Source organism: Hakea prostrata, chromosome 10 (assembly GCF_041222555.1).
Source record: "Hakea prostrata isolate BN-2017 chromosome 10, UWA_Hpros_2, whole genome shotgun sequence".
Taxonomy (NCBI): domain Eukaryota; kingdom Viridiplantae; phylum Streptophyta; class Magnoliopsida; order Proteales; family Proteaceae; genus Hakea; species Hakea prostrata.
In genome coordinates, this window is record NC_142609.1 from 3,485,029 (window position 1) to 3,511,729 (window position 26,701).

A 26,701-nucleotide genomic window follows, 5' to 3' on the forward strand; every position below is an offset into this window, starting at 1 on the left:
ACTTCAATGTCTGATTCCATCTTCACCTCGCTTGCTCATTGGAGTTCTTCAAACCTTTTAATGTGAGCTACGATCATAGGGGTTAGAACTCCAACGACTTCCATGATTTCATCTTCAAGAGAAGATGAAGCTGCAGAAGCACCTTTCTAGAATACCAAATAGGGCATGGGCGTGGGTTTTATGGAAACCTGTGAAAGTTGAAACTCTCTCACCTTTCTTGTCTTTACATCACACATCAATTAAAGTTAAACCAGCTATATCTCCCTTTGTTATAACTTTTAAGGCTCTGGTCATGACAAATCATGCATAAGTGCTTTCACAAAATCGGCAAAATCTCGATGATTGGCTGCTTTCCACAACTAGTGAAAGGCAAAATCTGGCACCTTACTTACAAGCATAAACAAAGGGCAAAGATGATCAAAGTAATAATTTTTCAATGAAAATAACAATAAGGTTGAAGACTAAAAAGGGAAAAAAAAATAGAAAAAATTATCCGACCTGCCGGATTCGAACCAGCGACCTAAGGATATCTGATAGGATTTTCCCACTACAGTCCTCCGCTCTACCAACTGAGCTAAGGTCGGAAACTGAATGTGGCTGCTGGGATTCGAGCCCAGGTCTCCACGGCCACAACGTGGAATTCTCACCACTAAACTACAGCCACTTGATGGTAATAATTGCTATTCTTTTTTACTTAACAAAGAGTTGGTGTGTCGAAGTGCTTAACAATCTGCTTGGCAAAGGATGCTATTATTACATAACTAATGACATCTTTTTTCTTCTTTTCTTGTTATTTTCATATTAGTCATTGTTAATGACTAAAATGGTCATTCTATATCTCCCGGTTTGAACCAGCAGTTGCACGATCCGACCAGGTTCGATACTTAGTAGAGTTCGACCAGGCGGTTCATGGTAGGACCGACCAGAGTGATAAACAGCATCAACCTAACAGGATAAGAAACCTCACAAGGGTAGAGTCCTACCGACCAACAACCACAGTGGAGTTCCAGTTAGGTTAAAGAACTCTCCCAAAGAGTTACTCTCCTATGGCAACTCTCATTAGAGTCATATTCCAAATATAACTCCATCACTATACTCTATATAAACACCTCAGGTAAAACACTATGAGGCAGGTATTCATATTTTGAGTGATCAATTACTTGAGTTCTCCATTGAGTAGTTGAAATCTTATTATTGGTACTGACTTGTTCGTCGGAGACGTACCTCGACCCCCCAAGGTCGAGCTCGTATCTTGCAGGTTCGTGACAGGGAAGGACGAACTCGACCATGACCATTGAAGTCAGGGACGACCGTGATGAAGAAACCTTGCAAAGAGCTGAACCAGTGGAAAAGCTAGAAAGAGTCCACTTCAATCCCGACCAGAAGGAGTAAGGTACCATAATCGGTTCCGAACAAGAAGCAGATTTCAAATCAGAGCTCACTGAGTTTCTAAAAAAGAATTCTGATGTTTTCGCTTGGTCAGCTGAAGAAATGCCAGGGATCGACGGGAGGTGGCTGAGCATAAACTCGTATTGATCCACAGGCAATTTCGGTTGTTCAGAAAAGAAGAAACTTCGCCATTGAAAAACATGAAGCCATTCGAACTGAAGTGCAAAAGCTAAAACAATCTAGCTTTATAAAACGCACAAACCACCCGCAATGGCTAGCCAATGTGGTAATGGTCAAAAAAGCAAACGGGAAATGGCGGATGTGTATTGATTACACAGATCTCAACAAAGCCTGCCCAAAGGATCACTATCCACTACCAAGAATCGATCTTCTTATAGATGCAACAGCAGGACACGAAATGCTCAGTTTCATGGATGCATATTCAGGATACAATCAGATCCTTATGCATCCTAAGGACGAAAAGCATACGGCATTCATGTGATAGGGACAGCTATTACTATAAAGTAATGCCTTTCGGTCTAAAAAATGCGGGAGCAACATACCAAAGAGCGGTAAATAAAATCTTCAAACATCAAATTGGTCGAAATATGGAAGTATATGTGGACGACATCTTTGCGAAAAGCATTTCAAAAGAAAATCATCTAACCGACCTTGCGAAGTATTCAAAGTACTCCGAAAATACAAGATGAAGCTCAATCTGAAAAGTGTGCTTTCGGGGTATCTTCGGGTAAATTCCTCGAGTTCATGGTATCCCAAAGAGGAATCGAAGCCAATCCTGAGAAAATCAGGGCAATTTTGGATATGAAAGCACCCAAAACCATCGGAGAAGTCCAATGCCTAATCGGTCGGGTGGCAGCACTTGAATAGATTTATTTCTAGATCGGGGAGAAAAGCCCGCCATTCTTCAAAATTTTAAAGCGGGTAGCAGGTGTCGAAAGGAAAAATCTAGAATGATGAATGCCGGGAGCATTTGAAGATCTAAAAGACAAATTATCCCGACCACCCCCGCTCGTTATGCCGACCAGAAGAAGGAGCTACAACTATATTTAGCCACTTCGTCGGTGGCTGTTAGTGCAATTCTCGTGCAAGAAGAGGGTAACATACAACAACCTTGTCTACTATGTCGGTCATGTCCGAATGATGCCGAGACTCGCTACCCGAGAAATGGACAAACAAGCCCCGGCACTGGTTATAACGGCGAGAAAACTCCGTCTATATTTCCAATCTCATCCCATTACGGTGATGGCGAATTTACCACTCAAAAGATCCTTCACCGACCGGACCCGGCCGGAAGGATGGTGACATGGGCAATGGAATTGAGCGAACATCAAATAGAATTCAAACCCCGACCAAGCATCAAAGCTCAATCCTGGCAGACTTCATTGTTGAAAAACAAGAAACAAGTCAAGAGGAGGACGAGCAAGGGTAGAATCGATCAAAAGATGGACTCGTTCGTGGACGGATCGAGCAACTTGCAAGGAAGTGGAGCGGGCCTATTAATGAAAAGTCCTGGGGATTTGAAATAAAATATGCCCTTCGCTTCAAGTTTAAAGCATCCAACAATGAGGCATAATATGAAGCCATGTTAGCGGGACTCGGGATGGCCAAAGCTCTAAGCATTCAACATCTATAAATCAAAAGTGATTCACGGTGATTGTAAATCGGGTGAAGGGAGTTTATGGAGCCAAAGAAAGAACGATGGAGAAATACCGAACCTAGTCAACAATTACAAATAGTACTTTAAAGAGCTAGAAATGACTCAAGTACCAAGGGTTGAAAACGACCGGGCTGATTCATTATCACGCTTGGCTACGGAAGGAATGGATGTCCAAGCACCGGTGATCAACCTTGAAGAGCTTGATAGCCCTAGCATAAACAAGGTCGACCACATGCAAATTTCAACCGAGTGGGGTGGATGGAGCCGATCATACATTATCTTGACAACGATCAACTCCCGGAAGACCAAAAAATTGCTCGGGCAATAAGGCAAAGAGCACCAGTTCACGATCGGGGACGGACTAGTATACAAAAGATCCTTCACCGACCACTTCTAAGATGCTTGGGACCATTAGAAGCAACAAATGTTTTAAGAGAAGTTCACGAAGGGACCTGGGATCTCATGTAGGATCCCGAACACTCTCTAATACAATTATACGCCAAGGATTCTATTGGCCGACCTTAGAAGAAGATGCCAAAGACTTCGTTAAGAAGTGTGACAAGTGCGGCACACGCAAAGATTTCCCATACCCCCTCAGTTCCTTTAACATCAACTCTATCCCCAATACCTTTTGCAAGGTGGGGAGTAGACCGGTAGGGAAGTTATCTAAAGCATCGGGAGGAAGAGAATACTTAGTAGTGGCATGATCGCTTTACAAAGTGGGTAGAAGCTAAACCCCTTGCAACTATCGTACCGAGCGGATGAAGCGTTTTTGTCAAACATAACGTATCGTACGGATATGGAGTTCCAAAAATATTAGTAACTAACCATGGAAAGCAATTGAGAATGCGGCATTCTCAACATTGCAAAGAACAAGGGATCGATCATAGATTTTCTTCGGTAGCTTACCCCCAAAGTAACGGCCGGTCGAGGTTACTAATAGAACCATGCTCGACGGGCTCAAGAAGAGGCTCGACCAGCTCAAAGGGAGATAGGTAGATGAACTACCTAGTGTACTGTGGTCATACCGAACAACTCCCAGAACAGCCACCGGAGAATCCCCATTCCGACTAGCATATGGAGCAGAGGCTAGAGTCCCAGTAGAAATCCAAATTGGATCACTTCGAGAAATAGAATTTGAAGAAGAGGCAAACATCGAAGGAATGCAAACCAATCTGGATCTGATTGACGAAGTAAGGGACAAAGCCCAATTCCGACTTGAAGAATATCAATGAAGGATAGCGACATATTATAATGCCAAGGTTCGAAATGAACAATACTTGCCCGGCGAACTGGTGCTTCGCCGAACAGCTGCTTCAGATCCAACCAATCAAGGGAAGTTATCCCCAAATTGGGAAGGACCATACATAGTTATATGACAAGTCGCCCCCGGAGCATATCATTTACAAGATCCAGAAACAAACAACAGAATCCCCCGATCATGGAATTCAAACAATCTCAGGAAATACTATCAATAAGAATAGCATCTGAGAAAGTTGTGAACATGACAAACCCGAAAATCTCGAAAGAGAAAAGACTTGAAAATCTCAAAAAAAAGACCTGAAAATCTCAGGCAGGAAAAAGACCTGAAAATCTCAGGCCGGAAAAAGACCTGAAATTCTCAGGGAGAAAAAGACCTGAAAATCTCAGGCAAAAAAAGACTTGAAAATCTCAGGAAGAAAAAAGATCTGAAAATCTCAGGCAGGAAAAAGACCTGAAAATCTCAGGCAGGAAAAAGACCTGAAAATCTCAGGCAGAGAAAAGACCTGAAAATCTCAGGCAGAAGAAAAAAAACCTAGGCAAAAAAGACCTAAGATTCCTAGGAAGGCCCTACGAATCTTAAGGCACAAAAGACCTAAGATATTACTTAGGCAGAAAAAGACCTACACTCAATAGGCAATAAAGACCTAACATTCCTTAGGCACGAATACTTCAAAAGACATACCAAGTTATCATGCCTGGGAGGTAGGGGTTATGGACGAACAGTTGTTGACGAACACCTATTTAGTCCATGACCGAACAAACCTTACTATACCGAACAGCATGGCTTGGAATGATACAAGTGCATGACAAGAACGAGCACATATATACCGAACAAGGGTATTCCCATGACCAAGTAAACTTTATAAAGGAGGAAAATATGCCAAGAATGGTATCATACCGAACAAGTATACTTGGTACAAAAAGAGGAAAATACCATTGACAATTGTTCAATTTACATAGGCAAAATAACCTATGATAAATTATCCATTACAACTACTATCAACGAGAAAAGAAAAAGAAAAAAGAGATGCGAAGACTTACTCGTTTGAAGCTTTCTGAAGAAAAGAAGAAGAAACGAAAGTTGTAAACTCTTCCATAGGGGGACAAACAGACTTCGTTTTTCAAACAATCGCAAGAGGAAGACTTCGTTTTTCAAAAAACTTGCAAGAGGGAAAATTTGTAAAACACAGAGGAAGAAATGAGGAAGGAGATGACAATCACCTTTATATATTGGAAAAAGATTCCAATCCAAAGGCCTTCTGAATCCCTTAAAAGAACAATGAGGATTAAACCATCCAAATATCCCCATCCAACGAGTGACAAGAGCATCACGTGGACGGTAGGAGATCAACAGTCTCTTCATCATCCTGCGAGCATTTAATACGACGCGACAGCAATGACACGTGTCAAAACACGCACACTTTTGAAGAACGTGCTTCGGCTTTCGCGCAAAAATGACGGTTACTCATGAGTGGGACGTTACAAATTTCGATAAAGAGTGTGTTGATCGGTTCGACCATGCATCCTTTAAATTGAAAAATACTCCCTTGAACCGAGCACAAAGTTCTCGACCACAAGGGACTGGGGGGGCTTATGTTAATGACTAAAATGGTCATTCTATATCTCCCGGTTTGAACCAGCGGTTGCACGATCCGACCGGGTTCGATACTTAGTAGAGTTCGACCGGGCGGTTCATGGTAGGACCGACCGAGTGATAAACAACATCAACCTAACAGGATAAGAAACCTCACAAGGGTAGAGTCCTACCGACCAACAACCACAGAGGAGTTCCAGTTAGGTTAAAGAACTCTCCCAAAGAGTTACTCTCCTATGGCAACTCTCATTAGAGTCATATTCCAAATATAACTCCATCACTATACTCTATATAAACACCTCAGGTAAAACACTATGAGGCAGGTATTCATATTTTGAGTGATCAATTACTTGAGTTCTCCATTGAGTAGTTGAAATCTTATTATTGGTACTGACTTGTTCGTCGGGAGACGTACCTCGACCCCCAAGGTCGAGCTCGTATCTTGCAGGTTCGTGACAGGGAAGGACGAGCGAGATTCCGTATCAAAAAACAAAAAGGGGGGGAAGGGAGGGGGGGGGTCAACGGTGCAGTTTGGAGCAGTTTCGGGCTGAAAAATACCTGGTCCAAATATGGCACATTAACAAAATAACGGTTTCAGTTTGGTGCGGTTTGGGTTAACGGTTTAGACTCGGGTTGACTAACGGTTTATAGTGTGTAAGAAAAAGAACAAGAAGAAACAATTGAGTATCTACAACAAAAGTGAAAATTATATGAAAAACAAAGTTAGTATTGGTCAATTTCCATTAAAAAAAACCCACTCATTCTATAGAAATCAAGAACCTAAATATTAAGTAGTAAAATGACTATTTGATCTTTGAATTCATGCTTAATTTTTTTATTGCCTATACCAACTACCTAATAGTAATATAATAATTTAAATATTATTTAATGTAAAATTATAAAACGGGTTATAACGGGTTGTGGTTCAGTTTCGGGTTGGTACGGGCTCCACCACCCTCAGCCTAATTACGACCATTAAGGTTCGGTTTGGACCGGTGCGGTTTGGTTTTAACGGTTCGGACTACAAATTGACACCCCTACTGTAAGCATAGGGGATGAAAAAAATAGGAGAAAGGAAAAGTGCAGAGGGATGGAGGTTCGAAACTTGCTTAGACTTACTGTTTTTAGCTATTAGGGTTGCCACCATTGTCCTAGAAGCACATCATATGACTTAGTATAAGTTAAGAACCATCAATAACACGTTCCATTAAACTCCTAAATGATTTGAAGTCAAAGAGCTAACAAGACATAAGTGTAATCCATATTTATAGACCCATTTAAAAACTTATATTTGAATAGATATGAGCCCTTTACACTCTAAAAGAATAAATAGAAGCAACAAAAGATACCATTAATTAAGCTTAATACACACTTAGGCATCAAAGCCTACATAATCTTTCTTTATTTTTTTGAGTGGATAAGTCTAAATAACTTAACTTATACATCATTGTTAGAGGGTTAGAGGTTGGGGCTTGTAAGCATTGTTTATCCCATAAATTATCTTCATGATTAAAAACAATACATTCTTCATATTTCAATAGTAAAATGATTTTTTGGCCCTAATCAGTTAAAAATCCGATGAAATCAATTATTGGCTATAATTTTATGGGAAAGTCCTAAAGGAGAGTATCCTACAAGTCAAATACAAAAGGATAATTTTTCTTAAAAGTTTAAAATTTTATCCCATAGTACCAATGCCTGTGCGACACTGATTCTGATTCCTCTTCTTGTGCAAAGCCATTTTACCTGCTCGAAAGTGAAAGCTAACCAATTTTGTAAGGGTCTGTTTGATTACTTGAGTCTGAAGATTTTAAAAATCTAGAGATTTCAAATCTATGGGGTCATGGTTCATAAATTTACGATTTGGTTAGCTTGAATCTTTGGAATAAAATATGTAGATTCATCATAAAAAAATATTTATGGAGTCATGGTTCAAATGTTTAATATTTTTATAGTAGAGATGAAATCTCTGGATGAAATTTCTAGATTTCACTTTATACTCATAAATTTACAGATTCACATTTTTAGTGTAAAAATATGAATCTCTAGATTTCATGAATCCAGAGATTCACACAACCAAACGAGTATAGATCTCTCATTTGTGAATCTTGAAATCTCTGGATTCATGTAACCAAACAGGCCTTAAATCAATGATCAATTTCAGCTCAACATTGCTTAGCCTAAAAAGTCAACCCTGAGCCTGTGTTATTTGTTTTTTGACATTTTTTTTCAAACCAATACTGGGGTTTTGTTTGAGTCCTATGCATTACGGTCAAGCCAAACATCATGGGCCATGAGATCGAAATTTTGATCTCGACCATTGAAATTCAACGGTCAAGAATCAAATCAGATCCGAAACCTCGCGATTTTTTTTTTTGGGATATGAGGTTCATCTGGCGATTTTGCTTCAGTCCTGCGCATGACTGTTTAGCGAAACACCGTCCAATGCTCTAAGCTTAATCTTGAGTGTTGATGCTTCCATGTGCATTTTGAGGGAGTTAAGTGAGGGAACCGGGCGGTTTTGCTATCGGACGAACTCAACTCAACCGGACCAGACGAACCAACCACAAGTATCCAAATCGTTTGAAAACAGGGTGCTCAATGGAAGAACCCTCATTCGGAAAAATCTTCTACGTTTTCAAAATCGTTTGAAAACACCGCGCTCGAAGGAGAACCTACCCAGATTTCAGAAGAAGAAGCTCTGAAGAAGGTATGGATTGATTTCTCATCTACTCTGATCTCCCTAGTTGTTTCTTTGAATATCAGTGCAAGGTAACCGTGATTTCATTCATCCATTAAAGCTTAGCAACCTAACTTGAGGTTCTTTTCTTCTTCGATCAAATCACAGAATCACCCCATCTGTTGAGTCAATTACAGCAAGGGAACCTTAGCTGCATTTCGTTAGATCTAATCCCTTCTTTTTCGTTTTTTTTCTCTTTTAGGAGTTGATGCGCTTGTGAAGGATCCGACAATGTACATAGTCTGTGAGAATTTAGAGATGATCTTTGTCGATTTTGCTTTTGTTCTCAGACGTTTGTTTGCAATACAGGAAATGGCAGAGTTTAGAGATGATCTTTGAGGGATATTGGATTTTATATATTGCTGCTACTACTATTAATTTTATTCATGAAACCTTTTCCAAGCGGATGATGCATCTGATGCCTTCTCCATTCATCATATAATCTGAGAATGAGCCTTCATGGGCAAGAAACTTCTCCATCCCAAGTTCCTGCAAAAGATCCACATTTTTGGTTTTTCTGTTCTGTAAATTTAGTTTGTTTGCATTTTTAGTTTTTGCTTGGAAGATGGTTTACCTTGTTCATGTAAATTTTGTTTGAATAAGATACATCTCTCTTGCATTTATAATCTTTGCGGTAATTTTCATCTGGACCCCGAGGTTTGGTCCAAGTCACTTTTAGTCTAATTTAAGTTTTCTTTTGCATATGGATCCCCTGTGGTTTCAAGAAACGATTAAATAAGGACAATCTTAACAAAAAGCTGTTAGTTTAATAAATTTTGTGACGAAAATATCCTTCTATCTTTTGGATTTTTTTATATTTTAATTTTAATCTACTAAAGTAAATAAATAAATAAATGAAAAACCTTAGAAACTCAGATCTGCAACGCACAGCAGTGGTGAAACCGGCGAAAGCTAGAAGGAAAGGTTGGAGCTTGCAAAGGGAAGGGAACGCTTCGCATTCCATTCATCTTCCAAGTCCAAAATATTGACTATTACCCATCCGATTTCCGATAATTGTTGCGGATCAGCATCTATAGTTTTTATATACTCTTGAATAACTCGATCTGGGCATTGTGCCACTTTTTGTTTTCTCCAAATTCTGCGCTTTTATTAGGTATAGTTGTTTTAGGGCAAAGACTAGAGAGGGCTTCTAATTTCAGATTCTCGATTTGTAAGTACATTAATGGGAGCGTTTTATGCATTTGTAGCCATTGATAATTCGTTGCGAGAGGATATAGGTGCGGCACACATGAAAAGGAAGCGGAAACTTTCGAAAAGGGGTTGGAGTTGCAGGCTGAAAAGGTGAGAAAGCCACTCGCGAAGATCAAGACTTCTAGCAAACCATCAAAAGTAAAGAAATCTAACAAACACGCCCCCCCACCCCCGCCTATGATCCACTTTGGCTTGTCTCTCAAATCCTTATCCTTTCTGCGTGGATTCCTTTGTCTTTTTCCTTCTCTGCCCCTTCTGCTATCATATGTCAATCTCATCTTTCCCTCCCTCTACTTCACTCTCTCTTATCTGCAAGTCTACGTTTTAATTAAGCCCGCTCCTTTTCTTTCGGGATATTACTTTCTTTGGCTATCCCTCCTTCGAAGCCCTCGAATCATCGCCGTGCTTATTGATCATTGCCCTCTATTTCTCAACTCTTCTCACCTTGAAGCTCGAACCTTTGCTCTCTTTTTACCCACCTTCAATCCTAAACACTTGTTAAGTAAAGTTGCTTATTCGATCATCCCCTGTATTTCTCAACTCTTCTCACCTTGAAGCTCCGAACCTTTGCTCTCTTTTTACCCACCTTCAATCCTAAACACTTTTAAGTAAAATGCAACAATAATGTTGGGCCGGGGCTCCGAGGCTCCGAAGAAGCAAAGCAGCGGGGAGAACTCAAATCAACAGAGGCCCCAGCATTTTGCGTTGCAGATCTTGAGTTTTTAGGGGTTTTCATTTATTTATTTATTTTAATAGATTAAAATAATACTAAAAATCCAAAAGACACAAGGATATTTCCGTCACAAATTTTAAGCTTGTCCTTATTTAATCGTTTCTTGAAACCACAGGGGATCCAAATGCAAAAGAAAACTTAAACTGGACTAAAAGTGACCTGGACCAAACCTCAGGGGGTCCAGATGAAAATTACCCTATTTTTTTTGTTGAACCGTCACCACAATTAGATGAAATTCATCTCATTTATAGTAATCCATGTTATTTCTTATTGCATATCAGATCACTTGAAAACAAGTGAGATGTTTATTGCTATTAACAAATATCTCATTGTATTTTTTCCAAATCAACCTTAAGGCCTGTTTGGTTACATGAATCCAGAGATTTCAAATCTCTGGATTCATGAATCTGAGATTTATACCTATTTGGTTATGAAAATCTCTAGATTTATGAAATTTAAAGATTTGTCTTTTTACACTAAAAATGTGAATCTGTAGATTTATGGGTATGGGGTGAAATCCAGAGATTTCATTGCCACTATAAAAACACTACACATTTGTGCATTCACAAAAAACACGTCAACCAAATATTTTTTTATGATGAATCCAAAAATTTTATTCCACAACCAAACAATTATTTTGTGAATTATGACTCCATAGATTTGAAATCTATAAATTTGAAATTTCTAGATATTTGGAATCTCCAGACTCATGTAACCAAACAAACCCTTAGCACATTTGCCATAGGTTTGATACCAGGATGCAGCTTTGTTTTGTGGATTTACAACAAATGAAAATTACAAATTTGGAACCTAATTCGGTCATTTTGATAAGCTTGGTCTGTCACATAAATTAAAGTTTATTTTGTGAATTATGACTCCATAGATTTGAAATCTATAAATTTGAAATTTCTAGATATTTGGAATCTCCAGACTCATGTAACCAAACAAACCCTTAGCACATTTGCCATAGGTTTGATACCAGAATGCAGCTTTGTTTTGTGGATTTACAACAAATGAAAATTACAAATTTGGAACCTAATTCGGTCACTTTGATAAGCTTGGTCTGTCACATAAATTAAAGTTACACCGGCTGTTTCCCTTTTGTTTTGACTTTTAAGGCTCTGGTCATGACACATCACGCATAAGTACTTTCACAAAATAATGAATGACAATTTGCGGTGAAAGCCTGGAAATATTGGAGATTAATCGGCGAAATATCGGTGATTCGCTGGTTTCAGCAACCAACAAAAGACAAAATCTCGCACCTTACTTACAAGCATAAACAAAAGGCAAAGATGATCAAAAGTAACAATTACTAAAATAGAAAAAAAAATCCGACCTGCCGGATTCGAACCAGCGACCTAAGGATATCTGATAGGATTTTCCCACTACAGTCCTCCGCTCTACCAACTGAGCTAAGGTCGGAAACTAAATGTGGCTGCTGGGATTCGAGCCCAGGTCTCCACGGCCACAACGTGGAATTCTCACCACTAAACTACAGCCACTTGATGGTACTAAGTGCCATTCTTTTTTGTTTAGTACGTAGTTGGAGTGTCAAAGTGCTAAATAATTCAAAACTTCCTTAGACTTACTGCCTTTTGCCACTGTTGTCTTAGAAGCACATCCATATGACTTAGTATAAGTTAAGAACCATCAATGACATGTTCCATTAAACTCCTAAATGATTCGAAGTCAAGGAGCTAACAAGACATGAATGTAATCCATATTTATAGACCCATTTAGAAACTCATATTTGAATAGATATATGAGCCCTTTACACATTATAAAAGAATAGATAGAAGCAACAAAAGATACCATTAATTAAGCTTAATACACAATTAGGCATCTAAGCCTAAATAATTAAGGTAAGTCTAAATAACTTAACTTATACATCATTGTTAGAGGATTAGAGGTTGGGGCTTGTACGCATTGTTTATCCCTTAAATTATCTTCATGATTAAGAACAATACATTCTTTCATATTTCAATAGTAAAATGATTTAGTGGTCCTAATCAGTTTAAAATCCGATAAAATCAATTATCGGCCATAATTTTATAGGAAAGTCCTTTAGAAGAGAGCATCGTACACGTCAAATACAAAAGAATCATTTTTCTAAAAAGTTTAAAATTTTATCTCATAATACCAATGCTTGCGCGATACTGATTCAAATTCTGATTCCTCCACCATGCAAAGCCATTTTACCTGCTCGAAAGTGAAAGCTAACCAATTTTGTAAATCAATTATCAATTTTAGCTCAATATTGCTTAGCCAAAAAATTCAACCCTGAGCTTGCTTTTTTTCTTCACCTTGCTGAGACAACCCAATATTGGGGTTTTGTTTGGGTCCTGTGCATTACCATCAAGCCAAACTTCATGAGCCATGAGATCGGAATTTTGAGGCAATTTTGATCGATCGAAATTTCGATCTCGATCTCAACCCTTGAAATTCAACGGTCGAGAATCAATTTTGACCAAGATTTTGGTTCTGATGATCCAAAAGGTCATGCGCATTTAACGTAAATGACCCAAGCAATTTTGCCAATATTAACACCATAACTTAATATTTTTTTTCTATTTAATAAAAAAAAAGATAAACATATATTTTTTTGGATTCATTTGGGCCACCTTGTGCGCACCACGATTACATTCTCAGGGGAGTTTTTATATAATTAATATAGAAAGGGGCTTCGCCTCTGACCCTTATATAATTAATATAAAAGGGCTTCGCCTCTGACCCCTGGCCCTAAGGAGATTCGTACCTATGTAGAAGCATTGGTGTTTTGCTAACTGAGCCACCCTTCGGAGTTAACCCTAATCATTTTTTTTTTTTGTGTTGGGGTGTGGGGAGAGTGGGGACCATAAATCCTCCGTGGCCAATTCAACAAAATCCATTTCTTTCTTTTCGTCTAATCCACTTCTTTAATTCAATAGGCTTCTTCTGCTGCAACTCTTTTTCATGATATATCATGTGTAATCCAATTTGGCAGTTGGGGTTTTAATCCATAGCAAAAGCAACAACATCACAGAGAAAACGAAAACACGAATGGCGGCTCCTCCACTCTCGCCGTTAGCTACTTTATTCTTCTCTGGTATTGTATTCTTGACGATTCAGTTCCAATCATCCACATTAACAGCTATAATGACGATTCAGCTCCCTCGATCAAATACTTCATTCTCTGTAATCGACTACGGCGCCCTAGGTGATGGCAAGAACTACGACACGCAGCACATACAAGCGGCGATCGATGACTGCTCCGCCTCTGGCGGCGGACGTGTGAGGTTCCCCGCCGGTGATTACCTGACGGCGACGATTTACCTCAGATCGAAAGTTGTTTTGGAGATCGAGAAGGGAGCGAGGATATTGGGAGGAACGAGACTGGAAGATTTCCCCAAAGAGGCGGAGAGATGGTACGTTTTGCTGGCGGAGAACGCGACGGACGTTGGGATCACTGGAGGAGGAGTGATCGACGGTCAGGGATTGAAGTTCGTGGAGAGGTTCGATCCTCGGAAGAACGTTATGGTGAGCTGGAACAGAACGGGTGATTGTTACGGCGACGAGTGCCGGCCGAGACTCGTCGGTTTCATCGATTGCCGGAATGTTGAGGTTTCAGACGTCAGATTGACGGATCCCGCTTATTGGTGGTAAGTACCAATTTTTTCTATTTATATCAGTACAGTAAAGGTTTGCCACGTGGCAGATAACCATAGCTAGCATCGGTATCATTGACGTTAGGGCAAGGCTCTTCCTGGAAGGGGTTGAAAACCGGATCCTCTTCGTCCCACGTTGCCCTTCATCCTTTGACCGTTGGATAGGCGAGCTGTGGACTCGTAAAATTATAACCGTTAGATGGAAAGAAATCACACCATTTTAAAACGGAGTGTTTGTAGTGTTTGTTTTAGCCTTTCCATCCAATGGATGACGTTTTATCCATTCATGTGTCGCCCATTGGATGGTGTTGTTCCAAGAATCTGTTTTAAACTTTTGCTCTTGTTGGTTTGAAGGCACTTGGGTCAGCTTCAAACCAATTGAATAATCTTACTCATTAAAACCATTTGGTGGTATGTTTAGTATTCTCTTTGCATGCTAATGTTTGAAAAGGTCAACACGGATTGTGTTTCTGCTATTGCAGTCTGCATATTGTTAGGTGCCAAAACACATCAGTTCATGATATATCAATTTATGGGGACTTCAATACACCAAACAATGATGGAATTGATATTGACGATTCAAACAATACTTTCATCACAAGATGCAATATCAATACAGGAGATGATGCAATATGCCCTAAGACATACACAGGCCCCCTATTTAACTTGACTGTTACAAACAGTTGGATCAGAACAAAATCTTGTGCAATCAAGCTTGGTAGTGCAAGTTGGTTCAATTTTGAAGGTCTGGTGTTTGATAACATCACTATTACTGATTCTCACAGGGGTCTTGGATTCCAGATACGTGATGGAGGTAAGAGACTTTCTGTTAGTCCACAAGTCCCTTGACAAGTTCATTTCCCTATCATTGATAAGCTCCCTTTTGTGCACAGGAAATGTAAGTGGTGTTACCTTTTCAAACATTAATATCAGCACAAGATACTATGATCCCTCATGGTGGGGGAGAGCAGAACCAATCTATGTGACGAGCTGCCCAAGAGACTTGAATTCCAGAGCTGGCTCCATCTCTGATATACTTTTCACTAACATTTCAGCGGTTTCAGAAAATGGGGTCTTCTTGTCTGGCTGCAAAGGTGGGCTTCTCCGCAACCTGAAATTCATTAATGTGAACCTTACCTATAGAAGATGGACTCCATTTGCAGATGGATTAATAGATTACAGGCCAGGATGCCGAGGACTTGTAAATCATAGCATGGCTGGGATTATCATGGAGCACATTAAAGGATTAGAGATGGAAAATATGAACATGAGATGGTCCGAAAATCATGCAAGGCGATGGAATAGGCCATTGGACTTCAGACCTTCAACTGTGAATGATATATCTTTGCTCAATTTCCACTCTGATCTTTACCAGCAATAGAGAATGTTCTTCACTTGCTCCTTGTGAATGCTATTCTTTTATGAAGATAACAGGGCACCAATTCAACATTGTTATGGTTTTGCGCAGCTGGGAACAAGGGGTTGGGGGAGATTCTTCAAAAATCAAAAAGGGCAACGGCCGTGTTGTGTATGTACATTGATTATATGAATCAGCAAGATTGACCCAAACCATTTGCAAATGAGACAAATTTCTTAACAGCATTGAACTACATAATGCCAGAGGTTCTCTCTCAGGCTCACAAGCTAGGTGATGAATTATACTGGCTTCCTCTCTAGTAATATGCATATTATTACAGCCCAGAAGAGTAAATAAAAGTGAAAAGTATCAAAAAGCAATGAAAATAAGATTCATGACCAGAGGCAGAAATCAGATTGTTTCATAGTGGCACAGTATAGGGTAATCTGAACCACTCTTTATCCTTTACATCCTGGGAGAGAGCCAATTTGCTCCCTGCAAAGGTCCCATGCAATACTGTTACAGGTGTTGTTCCTGCATATCCTCAAACCATAGCTTCTGTCATGTATTATGAGTTAGGTCTCAGAAGATTAGCACTCCAACCAGTTTGTGGTGTGGGTCTTTCTAAGCTTCCATACATAATAATAGTCCAAAACTGCCATTGGAATTCAGTCAGTTGACATCCCATTCAATTATTGTTTACCTGATTAAGATCATGAACTGCCTCTGCTTTTATTTCCATCTAATTTTGAGGAGCTCAAAAATAGCAGATGTAATATTTTCAATTATTGTTATGGTTACTATTGGTGGAGATTGACTAATACAGGTTTAGCTTTACATGTAAAGACACGAAGGGGTGTCTTCCCAGTTTGAAAGTATGCTAGTAACACCCTAAACATGGATTCTTATTTTCAAATCACTATGCAAAGATGAGCCATTCAACATATGACTAACATTCTGCAATTGACTAAGCTTTAATAAAAAGAAAGAAAGAAAGAAAGACTAATCTGGTCTCCCTTTGGGTGATAAATAACTTTCAAAGTGATAATAACAACAGTGTTAAGAGAAAGAAAGAAATTGCAGCTTTCAATTTTCCATATTATGTATCCAAAAAAAAAATTACGAGTTAAGAGTAACCCATCCCAATTTACAGGTCACATATTTTGAAAGGGGTTCATCAATTACTCTTCACTCTGGCTCATCTTCCACCTTATCAGTTGTTGGCTTTCTCACCCAATCAATAGAAAACCAGAAAGCTAGTGACTCCAGCTTTGCCAGTGGACATCTCTTTAGGCAATTCCTAGTCCATACAACCAAGTTATACTGAATTGCCATGGCACACCCATCCAATTCCATGCCAGGTTATGGTTGCCCTTATCCCCTCACCTTCCCCCCCGCCTTACACTTTCTTACAGCTGAAAATAATCACAACAACAGCATATTAGGTATAGCCTACTAAATTGATTCCATCACATACACCGAATGGATTACATAGATGCATTATCAATCAGAGTTGTCAAGGTGGCTCCAAAGCATTCAGGTGCCCATTGGTGCCTTGGTCACCTAGGCAATGCGTCGCCTTGTAGGTGTTGGCCCTCCCTGGACTGCTTGAATTGCCTAGACACCGTGACAATTATGATGATGGTTAATGTTAGTATTAGCTCATGTGGTTTTCTCTTACTGTCATTTGCATGCTCTGTTCCATTGTTGCAGGACATTTTTGATACTGTCAACTGAAAATTCCATTGTTGCAGGACATTTTTGATACTGTCAACTGAAACATCAACTGGTTTCTTATCACATAGCAGTTTGAAAATACATCCCACAACGTTTAGCAGCATTTCAGAGCTCAAATTGTTTTCTCCTTTTATGTACGGCTTCTCTTGCTTTCTGAAAAACACTGGGTGATTGAAGAGCCCTGCCACTTATAACCAGGGTTTGGAGACAAACCATGCAAACCCATAATAGCTCACCTGTGACCATGGTTACGAAAGCTCATAAAAAATCAATATTTCAAGTTACCTTACAACCAGAATGACCTATACTAAACTTCCCAGTCTTCCTGAACTTCAAAAACATGCATGGAAATTCATCAAACTTTGACTTCCAAAGCTTCAGTGGTTGTATCCACCATTTCAGTTGAAGTTCATTTACACCCAAGAAAAAAAACCACTAGCTGGGAGATGTTTCTAACTAGATATCTGATTCTATGCTATTGGCAATGGTATCAGATTACCTTAAGGTCCCTATGACCTAGAAAATTTACCAAAATACTCCTGTCATTGCAACAAGCCACAGAGATCAAAATGGATATGATAACAATATTGTAGCAGGTTGCTAAAATATGGTCTACCTACACAGGAAAATGACAAACTTATGAAAATGTATATTATATTAATATCACCTTTCAAGTATTTTGTTATCATTCTCTGAAATGAAAAAGATCACAAGAACTAAACCTACTTCAATTCAATTAACATCACTCCAAAAAGAATCAGATGTCAGAATCAAATCCAATATTCCAAAACCCTTCAGGAGTCATAGGTGGAACATACTTATATCGATGCCTGGATACACCCTCATAATGTTCACAACGAAAATTGCGATTACTAACATTGTCTTTGCTCATACCTTCAGCATCAGGTAGAATAGCATCATAGAATTTCTTGCACTGCTTGCATTCAATACCTTTCAGTTTCTCTCTTTCCGCTTTCTTCCTCACTGGCTCCACATACTTGAAATTTCTTCCCTCAGGCTTTCTAATTGATATTTGTTGTCTTTTTGGTGCAAGATCAACATGTATATCTTGTGTTTCATCATCTGAACTCTCAGGATCAATGCCTTCCAAAGCTGGGTGCGGAAAATCAGGGATCTCTCCCTTTGTAGCTGTGTTTAAGTTTGCTTTAATATTCTCCATGGGAGTACAAAGAAAATCATGATTCACATCCCTCCCCCCTGCAGACTTGGTATCTCTCCAATCAGGGAATGTTCGCTTTATACCAGAAAGTTGTTTGGATTGCACATTTGTAGTGAACGTAGGTGAGTGTGAACTTGAGCAGCAATTTGACCCAGATCTTCCATTTTCCAAATTTTCCTGGGGACTCAACTGATCCATTTTTCTGTTCATGTTGGAAATTGAGCCAGGAGTATCTGGATCTTTGTCTTCGTGTTCTACAAAATAGGGAAGCATAAAACCATGATTATGTCAGTCCATTATAACAACTATGAGATGCTAAAATTGATTACAAGCAAACATAGTCACAGATCAATGGAAGAGGAAAACTAAATATAGAACTCTTGCCTTGTGAGACTCCATGTGTATGATGAAGCCTTGATGAATTACTTTCCTCTTGCATCCTGCTTGTGGAGTGTATTTTCTGCAGTTAGGCCGAACTTGCTGCAGAGGAAGTTGTATTGTGATTTCAAACTTTTGTAGGAAGCAACCAATTCTTTATTTTTACACTTCTCCTTCTTTATCTGAGGGGAAATTGATTCAACCTTCTGGAGTAATTCTTCTTGCAATTTCTTTCCCTCTGCCACTTCTTCTTTCTTCTCTGCTTGAGCTCGTTTTGGAGCTCATCAACAGTAGACTCTAGACTTTCAACCCTTTCTTGAAGCAGTCTCTTCTCTTTTTCATGCTTTCTCCATAGATGCTCATTCTGCAGAATTTCTGATGTTTTAAATTCATTTTGCTGCAGAATTTTCTCCGGCAATTTCCTTCCTGCAGACATTTCATCAAAATTTTCTCCAAGCTCTTGGCACTCATTGGCATTCTTCTCTACACACTCTAATTTGGCCAGAAGATCCACTACCCAACAGGCTTTTGCCTCAACCATCCCCATTAGTTTTTCATGCTCTTTCTTTTCCTTGGCTATTTCTTCAGTTTTGCACTTGAGCATATACTGGAGATGAGCAACAATCTCCTCTAAACTTTTTGTTTTCTCCAGAAGCATTTCCCTGTCCTTCTTGTGCTCATTCCTTCTCTCATCTACTTCCCTCGCCTTTTCCCTAAGTTCCTCTTTGAGCTCATTGGCATTTTCCTTTGCAGTGTCCAGTTTAGCCAGAAGATCCTCTATCTGAGAGGTATTTGACTTGACAATTCCTTGCAACTTTTCATTCAATTTCTTGCTCTCAGTCAAATCTTCAGTTTTCTGCTTGAGTTCATTCTGGAGATATGCAAGATTCACCTCTAGGCATTTTGTTTTTTCCAGAAAAACCTTCTTATCTTTCTCGAGCTCATTTGTCCTCTCATCTACTTCTGAAGTCTTCCTTTGCAGTTCATCCTTGAGGTCATTGGCATTCTCCTTCATGCTTTCAAGTTTGGACTTAAGATCCACTATCTGAGATGATTTTGATTCAATGACTCCAAGTAGCTTCTCCAATTTCTTTCCTTCAGACATTTCTTCAGTGCCAAGCATGAGCTCATCTTGCAGATGAAAAGCATCTGACTGAGCATTCTTCAGTGGTTTCTCTCTTGATTGGGTTAACTGGGCTACTAGTAGACTCTTCTGTGTAAGCTGATGTTGGATGTCATCCACATCCTTCTCCAGAGATTTTATTCTAGACAGGAGACGTATCTTATTTACTTCATGCTCTTCCAACTGCTGATTAGTCTTCTGTATCGCAGCCTCTTCTGATGCAAGCTTTCTGCGTAGTTTTTGTTGCAAGTATTCTCCTTCAGCCACTTCCTTAGTCTTCTGACGGATCTCATATTGCAGCATAGAAATATCCTTCTCAAGGCTTTCTATTCTGAACAATAGCATTTCCTTGTTGCTCAAAAACTCCCGCAACAGCTGGTCTTTCACCAGCTCGACATTGTATCTTGATTCAAGCATCCTGAGTAAATTTGCTTGTGCTTCCTTTCCTTCAGCTGCTTCTCGGTTCTTATTCCCAAGCTTGAGTTGGAGCTCAAAAACTTTCTCCTTTACACTCTTCATGGTGGAAAGAAGCACATTTATTTGACGTTCATTCAATATTGGCTCACTATTTACCATCTGAAGGGATTTGCCCCCAAATCTCTTTATCCGTTCCAGTTCCTCAATCCCCTGATTGATATTCTCTCGGAATTCATCAACCTCTTTGCTCTTACCTAAGCTTTGTAGTTCATCCAGAACCTGTTTTTCATTTGTTGGTCCTTCCTCTTCCAGGTCATCATTTTTCATTAATTTCAATTTGAAAGAGGCAATCAACTGTTGGTTTTGTTCAATGACGTGTTTTTTTTCAAACTGAAGCTCTTCAATTATAAACAACAGAGACTTTTCCTTTTTTCTCCATTCATCTTCTTTTTTATTGACCTCTGCAAAACTTTCCTCCAAGATTCTAGATTTTGATTGGAATTTTGGGAAAAGCTCACCACAGAAGATATGTTCAATTTGAGACATTCTGTCTTTAGCTTCCTGAATTGCAGCAACCAGTACAGTACTCAGACCAGATAAGTACTCACCATCATCTTTATTAGCAGAAAATGCAAGATTAGAAGACATCTGGAGTCCTGCAATTGCGAAGGGTCAAAAACAGAAAACTAGTATTACCCAAACTATGCAACTTCCTGAGATTCACAACCTACAATTATCACAGCCATCCTCTAAATTAATAAGATTTCTATCTATTTTTTCCAGCTATTGAAACTAGGGTTGTTAATTTTTTTAAATGTAATAGCCTTGCTTCTTGTGAGATAACTCCACTGGTGTGCCCAACACATTACAGTCACAGATACAATGCACCCATCATATTGTTTCTGTTTCTTACACATTTCAAGCCGTGGTTGGACAAACAATCATGGGACCCCAACCAAGGACTGATATCTCAAGTAGAGGAAATATAAACTGATAATTATGCATTATTGATGTATGAATAAGTTCCATAGTGAGCACTAGATATTAGTCGTTAATGGAGAGTTAAAAACATAAAATTGAACGGAAAATTTATGGATCCTATTCTTTTAGCATCTCGAAATCCATCCAAAATGCTTAAATGACTACCATCTATGAAACTCTCACCTGAAAATCTTTTAACAGTGTTGCAACCGCAGGGGAGAAAAAAGATAAATCTAGATCTCTGCAGCCGAAGCTAAAACACCACGAACCCAAAAAAGGAAAAATGTTTCAGAATCCAGAGGAACTGAGTAATAGATCAGATGTGATAAATTCGAACGAAACATTTAAGTTCTGAAAGATCAAACTTTACCTATCAAGAAGAGAAGTTCGACCGCCGTAATCTGCTGCTCCTTTCCTCTCTAGAAGCTTGTCTGAGACGCTACGCTGATCTCGTAATTATAAACTTCGAAATATCAAAATTTTGTTTTTTTCCCGCTCGAGTTGGCGCGTGACTTAACCCGCTCCGCAAAAATATGCTGTGACCCTCGAGGATGTAACTTCCGTCCTCCCATTCATTAGTTCACTTGACCATACTCCCGATTAGACTGTTAGAATGGTGTCAATGGGCCGGGTTGGGGCGGTTTTGGTTTGGATTTAACGGTTACAGGCTGAAAAACACCAAATCAAACACAAACTGTTTGTAAAATAACGGTTTAGGTTCTGCTTGGGTTCGTTAATAGTTTGTGTTGTGCATATTTTGCACCATGTACCTCTGCTCGGCGAATCCAATTGGAGTGGATACCCATGCCAAGGGTGCAAGTTTGGCCTTGACCTGCCCTGAGCCCGAATAAGGCTTGGACTAAAGATTTTGGCCTTAAAGGAGGGTTAGGGTCAAAATATTCTGGCCCTGAACTAAGGCCAGGGCAGACCTAGGATCACTGTCGACCCACCTTGCTCTTCCCAACCCGTCCCATATTTTTTATCCCTGACTCAAGCCCTAATTTTGGCCTTGATTTTATCTCTGATTTTGGCCATGATCCTTGCCCTGATTCCGGCCTTGATTCTAACCCTAATCTTCGTCCTGATATTAGCTTTAATCCTAATCCTAATTTTGGCTCTAGTCTTAATGTTAATTTGACCCTGATCATGTACTAGATTTTTACCATGATCTTCATATTAACATTAATATAAGTCTTGATTTTGACCTTTAGTCATTTTGATCATATTAGACTATGAGTTCACTTTTTATTTTATTTTTTGAACTAAGTCATTTTTAGTTCCCAAAAATATTGATTTTTATTACTAAGGCGGGATAATATATTATAAATAATAAAAACTAGTATATAGAGAATTAATATCTAATAAATCTACACCCCCAACTTCTCATCATGAATATTGACATCTTTCTTTTGCCTCCAATGTGATATTTCAAAAAAACTTATTAAGGATATATAGTTATGTTTGTAATTAATACATCATTCTCTTAAATTACGAAACAAATACTTTTTTTTTTTTTTTTTTGTAGAATACTAAATTATCGTCGGTTTACTTATTAACAAGGGTTTGAATATGGATTTTTTTGTCAAATAAAGATATCAATTTATCGAACAAGTGTGAATGAAAACATACTTACCTACGGCTTAAGTGCTTGACTTTGAAGATAAAGTTTTCATATTATCAGATCCCTTATGTGTGACATTCTCTATAATTGACTTAACTTTCAAATATGTCTAAATTCAATTACAATTCTTCTCTCTACCTATTATCTTTCATGAATAATTTTAATTATTTGCCATTGGAGAAAAACCATAGAAGAAAACAAAACAAAAAAGAGAGAGAGAGAGAGAAACTTGGAGGAAAGAAACACTGGAGTGTAGTTTGACCACTACCGGCCAGGCGCGCCGGGGAAACAAAGCCGCCACGCGGGGGGGGGCCGGCAAAGCCCCAAAGCGCGTTGTGCATCAAACCAACTTTGCGTGTCGTTTGTCTCCGCTGCACGCCTTAGAAATTGAGAATCGAGATAAGTCTTTTTCTTTTTCCCTTCGAGCTTACATATAACAACCATAATTTTCATCGAATAGCAAATTAGAAAACCCTAGAAAATTTGGATTTCACTGTTTCTCTAAAATTTAAATAGGTATAAATAATTAAATATAGATTGAATATAAGTTTTGGACTATTTGTTGAAATCTTTTCAATTTTATTTCCTTGAACTGCCTTTGGATTTAAGAATTTTACAACTTTAATAATAATTTCAATTAAAATCCAAAAAAATTTCACTTATCTCAAGTAAAAAATTTAAAAAGAATAAAAATTATAAATAAGTAATTTTATTGGATAATAATTAATATGAAGGGTATTACCATATCCACATCCTATTAGTGATCAAAGATATTCGGATACCCTTAAATGGATGCTGATGCAAATCCGAAAGCGGATTTCATTTATTCATTTAGTCATTTACACACCAAGCAACATTCTATATTTTTATTAATAAAATTTATGTAAATAACTTTGAATTACTTATAATCAAATTTTTAATTCAATTAAATTATGATTTTTTAAGAATCAAACTTATAAATAAATGGGAATACATTTTAAAGACCATAAGTCTTTTGTCTTTTGAAAAATATTATGCTGGTAGGGCTTAAAAGGGGTAATCCTGATGTCATTGAAACCATTTTGGATCAAACCTATACTAGTAAGGTCTTTTTAATAATTAATGATAATAACTAATAGTAATAGTTAGAAAAAAGGTTCACTTTAGTGAGAATTTCAAATCGACTCGTCTTCCCTAACCTTTTTACTCAAGGTATGAGAATGGATCCGTAGAAAGCATTTGAAAATTAGTTTCGGTAGATAGAAATCAACTAGTTTTATCGGATATAATAAAAAAATTGGTACTTTTGATTCGGGGCTTGTTATTGTATTATTTGTACCACCAATCTTGCCTTTCAAGTAGGAGCGCATGGGTTGTCAAGCATTACATCTACCAAAAAACCTCAAAGAGAATCATTCTGGCGACAAAAAATATAATTTACCCTCTTAGATCACTAGTTAGTAGTTACATTTTTTTTTTCCTATTTTTGTTATTAGATTTTAATTTTTAAATGAACCATGCATTAGATTAAATTATTAGAAGATTTCTAAGGGGAAAAAAAATACATATTGACTAAGAAAAAAACCCCCTACTTTAACATATGATCTTACCTAAAGTATGATTTAGCCTCCATTAAAATTTAACATGTCTTTGCTCCTTAAAATTTAACCTGGTTTATACCTAACAATGTATTAAAAAAAATGACACACCCTTGGATGGTTAACCATTTATTCCCCACTTTTATTCATTAAAGGAATGGATAAGTTTTATGTTATTCTTTTTAAGAAATCATAATAATAATGGAGTTTAGAAAATTGTCAATTGTACCTTAAGGCTAGCTATATTAACTTTTATTATAATATTAGTCCCACATCGACTAATGTGGGAATATGTGGAGGGGAAGAGAAAAATTAAAAACCTCATCCAATTTCATTGTTTGCATCTTAGCTATCTTTTCTATTGGATATTTATTTATTTATTTATAATGGAGTTTTCTCTTGCTCATATATTCTTGTGTTCTTCTTTTCTCTTATTTGCTAATTGTTCTATTCGGTGGGTTTTTCTCTTATTTGCTGATGTAAATGATCCACTTAAGTAGCAATCACAGAGCATACTATAAGTAGATACTCCAAACAAACAAACCCTTTAGGAATTTTCCTTTTTTAATGTGGAAGATTAGAGTATGCTGCAACTACAGAGCATACTTCGGAAAAACTTCGTTCTGATACCACTGTCGGGTTATGAAAAACCCACCGAATAGAACACTCAGCAAATAAGAGAAAATAAGTACACAAGAATGGATGAAGCAAAAATTCCACTATAAATAAAGAAATATCCAAGAGAAAAGAAAAATAAGTACACAAGAATGTATGGGCAAGAGAAAACTCCACTATAAATAAAGAAATATCCAAGAGAAAAGAAAGCCTTCTCCTCTCCACATATTACCACATGTCGATGTGGAACTAATATTACAAGAATAAGAAGAAGAAGAAGAAGAAGAAGAAGTGTGTTTAACAGGTAAACTGGGAAGACATTCTTACCAAAGAAAAAAAAAAAAAAAAAAAAAAACTCAAAAGACACCATCTACAGTGGTACTATTTTTCTCTTCTCCTTCTCAAAGTCTCAACTCTCAACTCAAGTCTAAAATTGTGTTTAGTTTTTCAAAGGTCTCAAACTTTCTTTAATTTTTCTCAAATATCAATTCAAGGGGTGTTCCCATTCTTTGAATTTTTTTTTTCTTTATGTATGCTGTGTTTTTCATTTTTTTTATGGTAGGTTCAGCTGTGAGTTGTATTTCAGCTTCTCCATTGCTGTTTAAAATACATTATTGATGGATGATAGTACCAATAGAGAGAGTACACCTGTTGCTATTGAGAAAAGAAATATCCATTTCATGTTTAGAGAAGTGAGAGTCATAGACAATAAGATGTTACTGCACATATGGAGTCCATTCAGGCAATTTTTGCCAAAAAACACAGCCATCCGCAACATGGCCCAGTTGCAAAAAGTGGTCAACCAATGAACATGGATACAACCTACACCCAAGACCCTTACATAAATTGCCAAAAAAGCTTAGCATAACCCGTGAGGGAGAAAACAGGGAAAGAAAAGGGGTGGGAGATGAGACAAATTATCTAAGGCACGTAAGTCCATGAATTTGATGGGACCTCCTTAAGCTACAGTGTCCTAACTATATAATTTGAGAAGCCAAACAAAGGAGGAGGAATAGGTACATTCATGAGCAAAGAACTTCAGGTCTATAACTAACTTATGATAACACATATAATGGTCTAAATTCATACATTTCAATACCTTTCTTATTATGTTTTTATTTGTTTATTATAGTATTCTTAGTATGTATTCTTATGCAAATGTAAAATGTATTCTTATGCAAGTAAAATTTTACATTTGCAGATATCAACGATGTAAGGAAATACCAACTTAAGTGCAACAGATAAGCCAAAGCGATTCTACCCATGAAAATGTTGCTTCAAGTGAGGTATCTTCTGGTAATAAAATAGTGTACCTCTCTGTTTGGAATCATTTAACCAAAATGGCCCCCCCTGGGGGGTCAAAAAAAACAAAAAAAAAAACAAACATTGGCAAAAAGAAATTTTTTTTTGTGGTTGGGGGGGGGGGGGGGGGATAAAAAAAAAAAAACAGAAAGAGGTG

At 38.1% G+C, this 26,701-nt stretch overlaps 2 protein-coding genes and 4 non-coding genes across 6 annotated transcripts; 1 reads left to right on the top strand and 5 right to left on the bottom strand.

Moving 5' to 3' along the window:
• Positions 1-492: 492 nt before the first annotated feature.
• TRNAY-GUA (transfer RNA tyrosine (anticodon GUA)) lies at positions 493-584 on the bottom strand. Its single transcript is given in 2 exon segments — positions 493-528; positions 548-584. It is a non-coding gene; the product is annotated as a tRNA-Tyr (tRNA).
• Positions 585-592: 8 nt separating this feature from the next.
• TRNAH-GUG (transfer RNA histidin (anticodon GUG)) lies at positions 593-664 on the bottom strand. Its single transcript has one exon. It is a non-coding gene; the product is annotated as a tRNA-His (tRNA).
• An 11,278-nt stretch (positions 665-11,942) lies between these two features.
• On the bottom strand, positions 11,943-12,034 carry TRNAY-GUA (transfer RNA tyrosine (anticodon GUA)). Its single transcript is given in 2 exon segments — positions 11,943-11,978; positions 11,998-12,034. It is a non-coding gene; the product is annotated as a tRNA-Tyr (tRNA).
• Positions 12,035-12,042: 8 nt separating this feature from the next.
• TRNAH-GUG (transfer RNA histidin (anticodon GUG)) lies at positions 12,043-12,114 on the bottom strand. The gene has a single exon. It is a non-coding gene; the product is annotated as a tRNA-His (tRNA).
• A 1,335-nt stretch (positions 12,115-13,449) lies between these two features.
• LOC149001532 (Pectin lyase-like superfamily protein) lies at positions 13,450-17,138 on the top strand. The gene is made up of 3 exons (XM_089137800.1): positions 13,450-14,250; positions 14,739-15,070; positions 15,150-17,138. Exons 1-3 carry the CDS (start codon positions 13,652-13,654, stop codon positions 15,635-15,637), a joined length of 1,419 nt encoding a protein of 472 aa, XP_088993926.1. The 5' UTR covers positions 13,450-13,651; the 3' UTR covers positions 15,638-17,138.
• Positions 17,139-17,217: 79 nt separating this feature from the next.
• On the bottom strand, positions 17,218-21,183 carry LOC149001533 (protein gamma response 1). Its single transcript, XM_089137070.1, is given in 4 exon segments — positions 17,218-18,784; positions 18,897-18,907; positions 18,957-19,168; positions 19,171-21,183. Coding segments are annotated over 4 exon segments (2,826 nt in total). The 5' UTR covers positions 21,097-21,183; the 3' UTR covers positions 17,218-18,107.
• Positions 21,184-26,701: the final 5,518 nt, after the last annotated feature.

Excerpts from the sequence above, each read along its gene's own strand:
- LOC149001532 (XM_089137800.1), top strand. The coding sequence starts at position 13,652 with ATGGCGGCTCCTCCACTCTCGCCGTTAGCTACTTTATTCTTCTCTGGT. Across the intron at positions 14,251-14,738 it reads ACGGATCCCGCTTATTGGTG|TCTGCATATTGTTAGGTGCC; the intron begins GTAAGTACCAAT and ends CTGCTATTGCAG. Across the intron at positions 15,071-15,149 it reads ATTCCAGATACGTGATGGAG|GAAATGTAAGTGGTGTTACC; the intron begins GTAAGAGACTTT and ends TTTTGTGCACAG.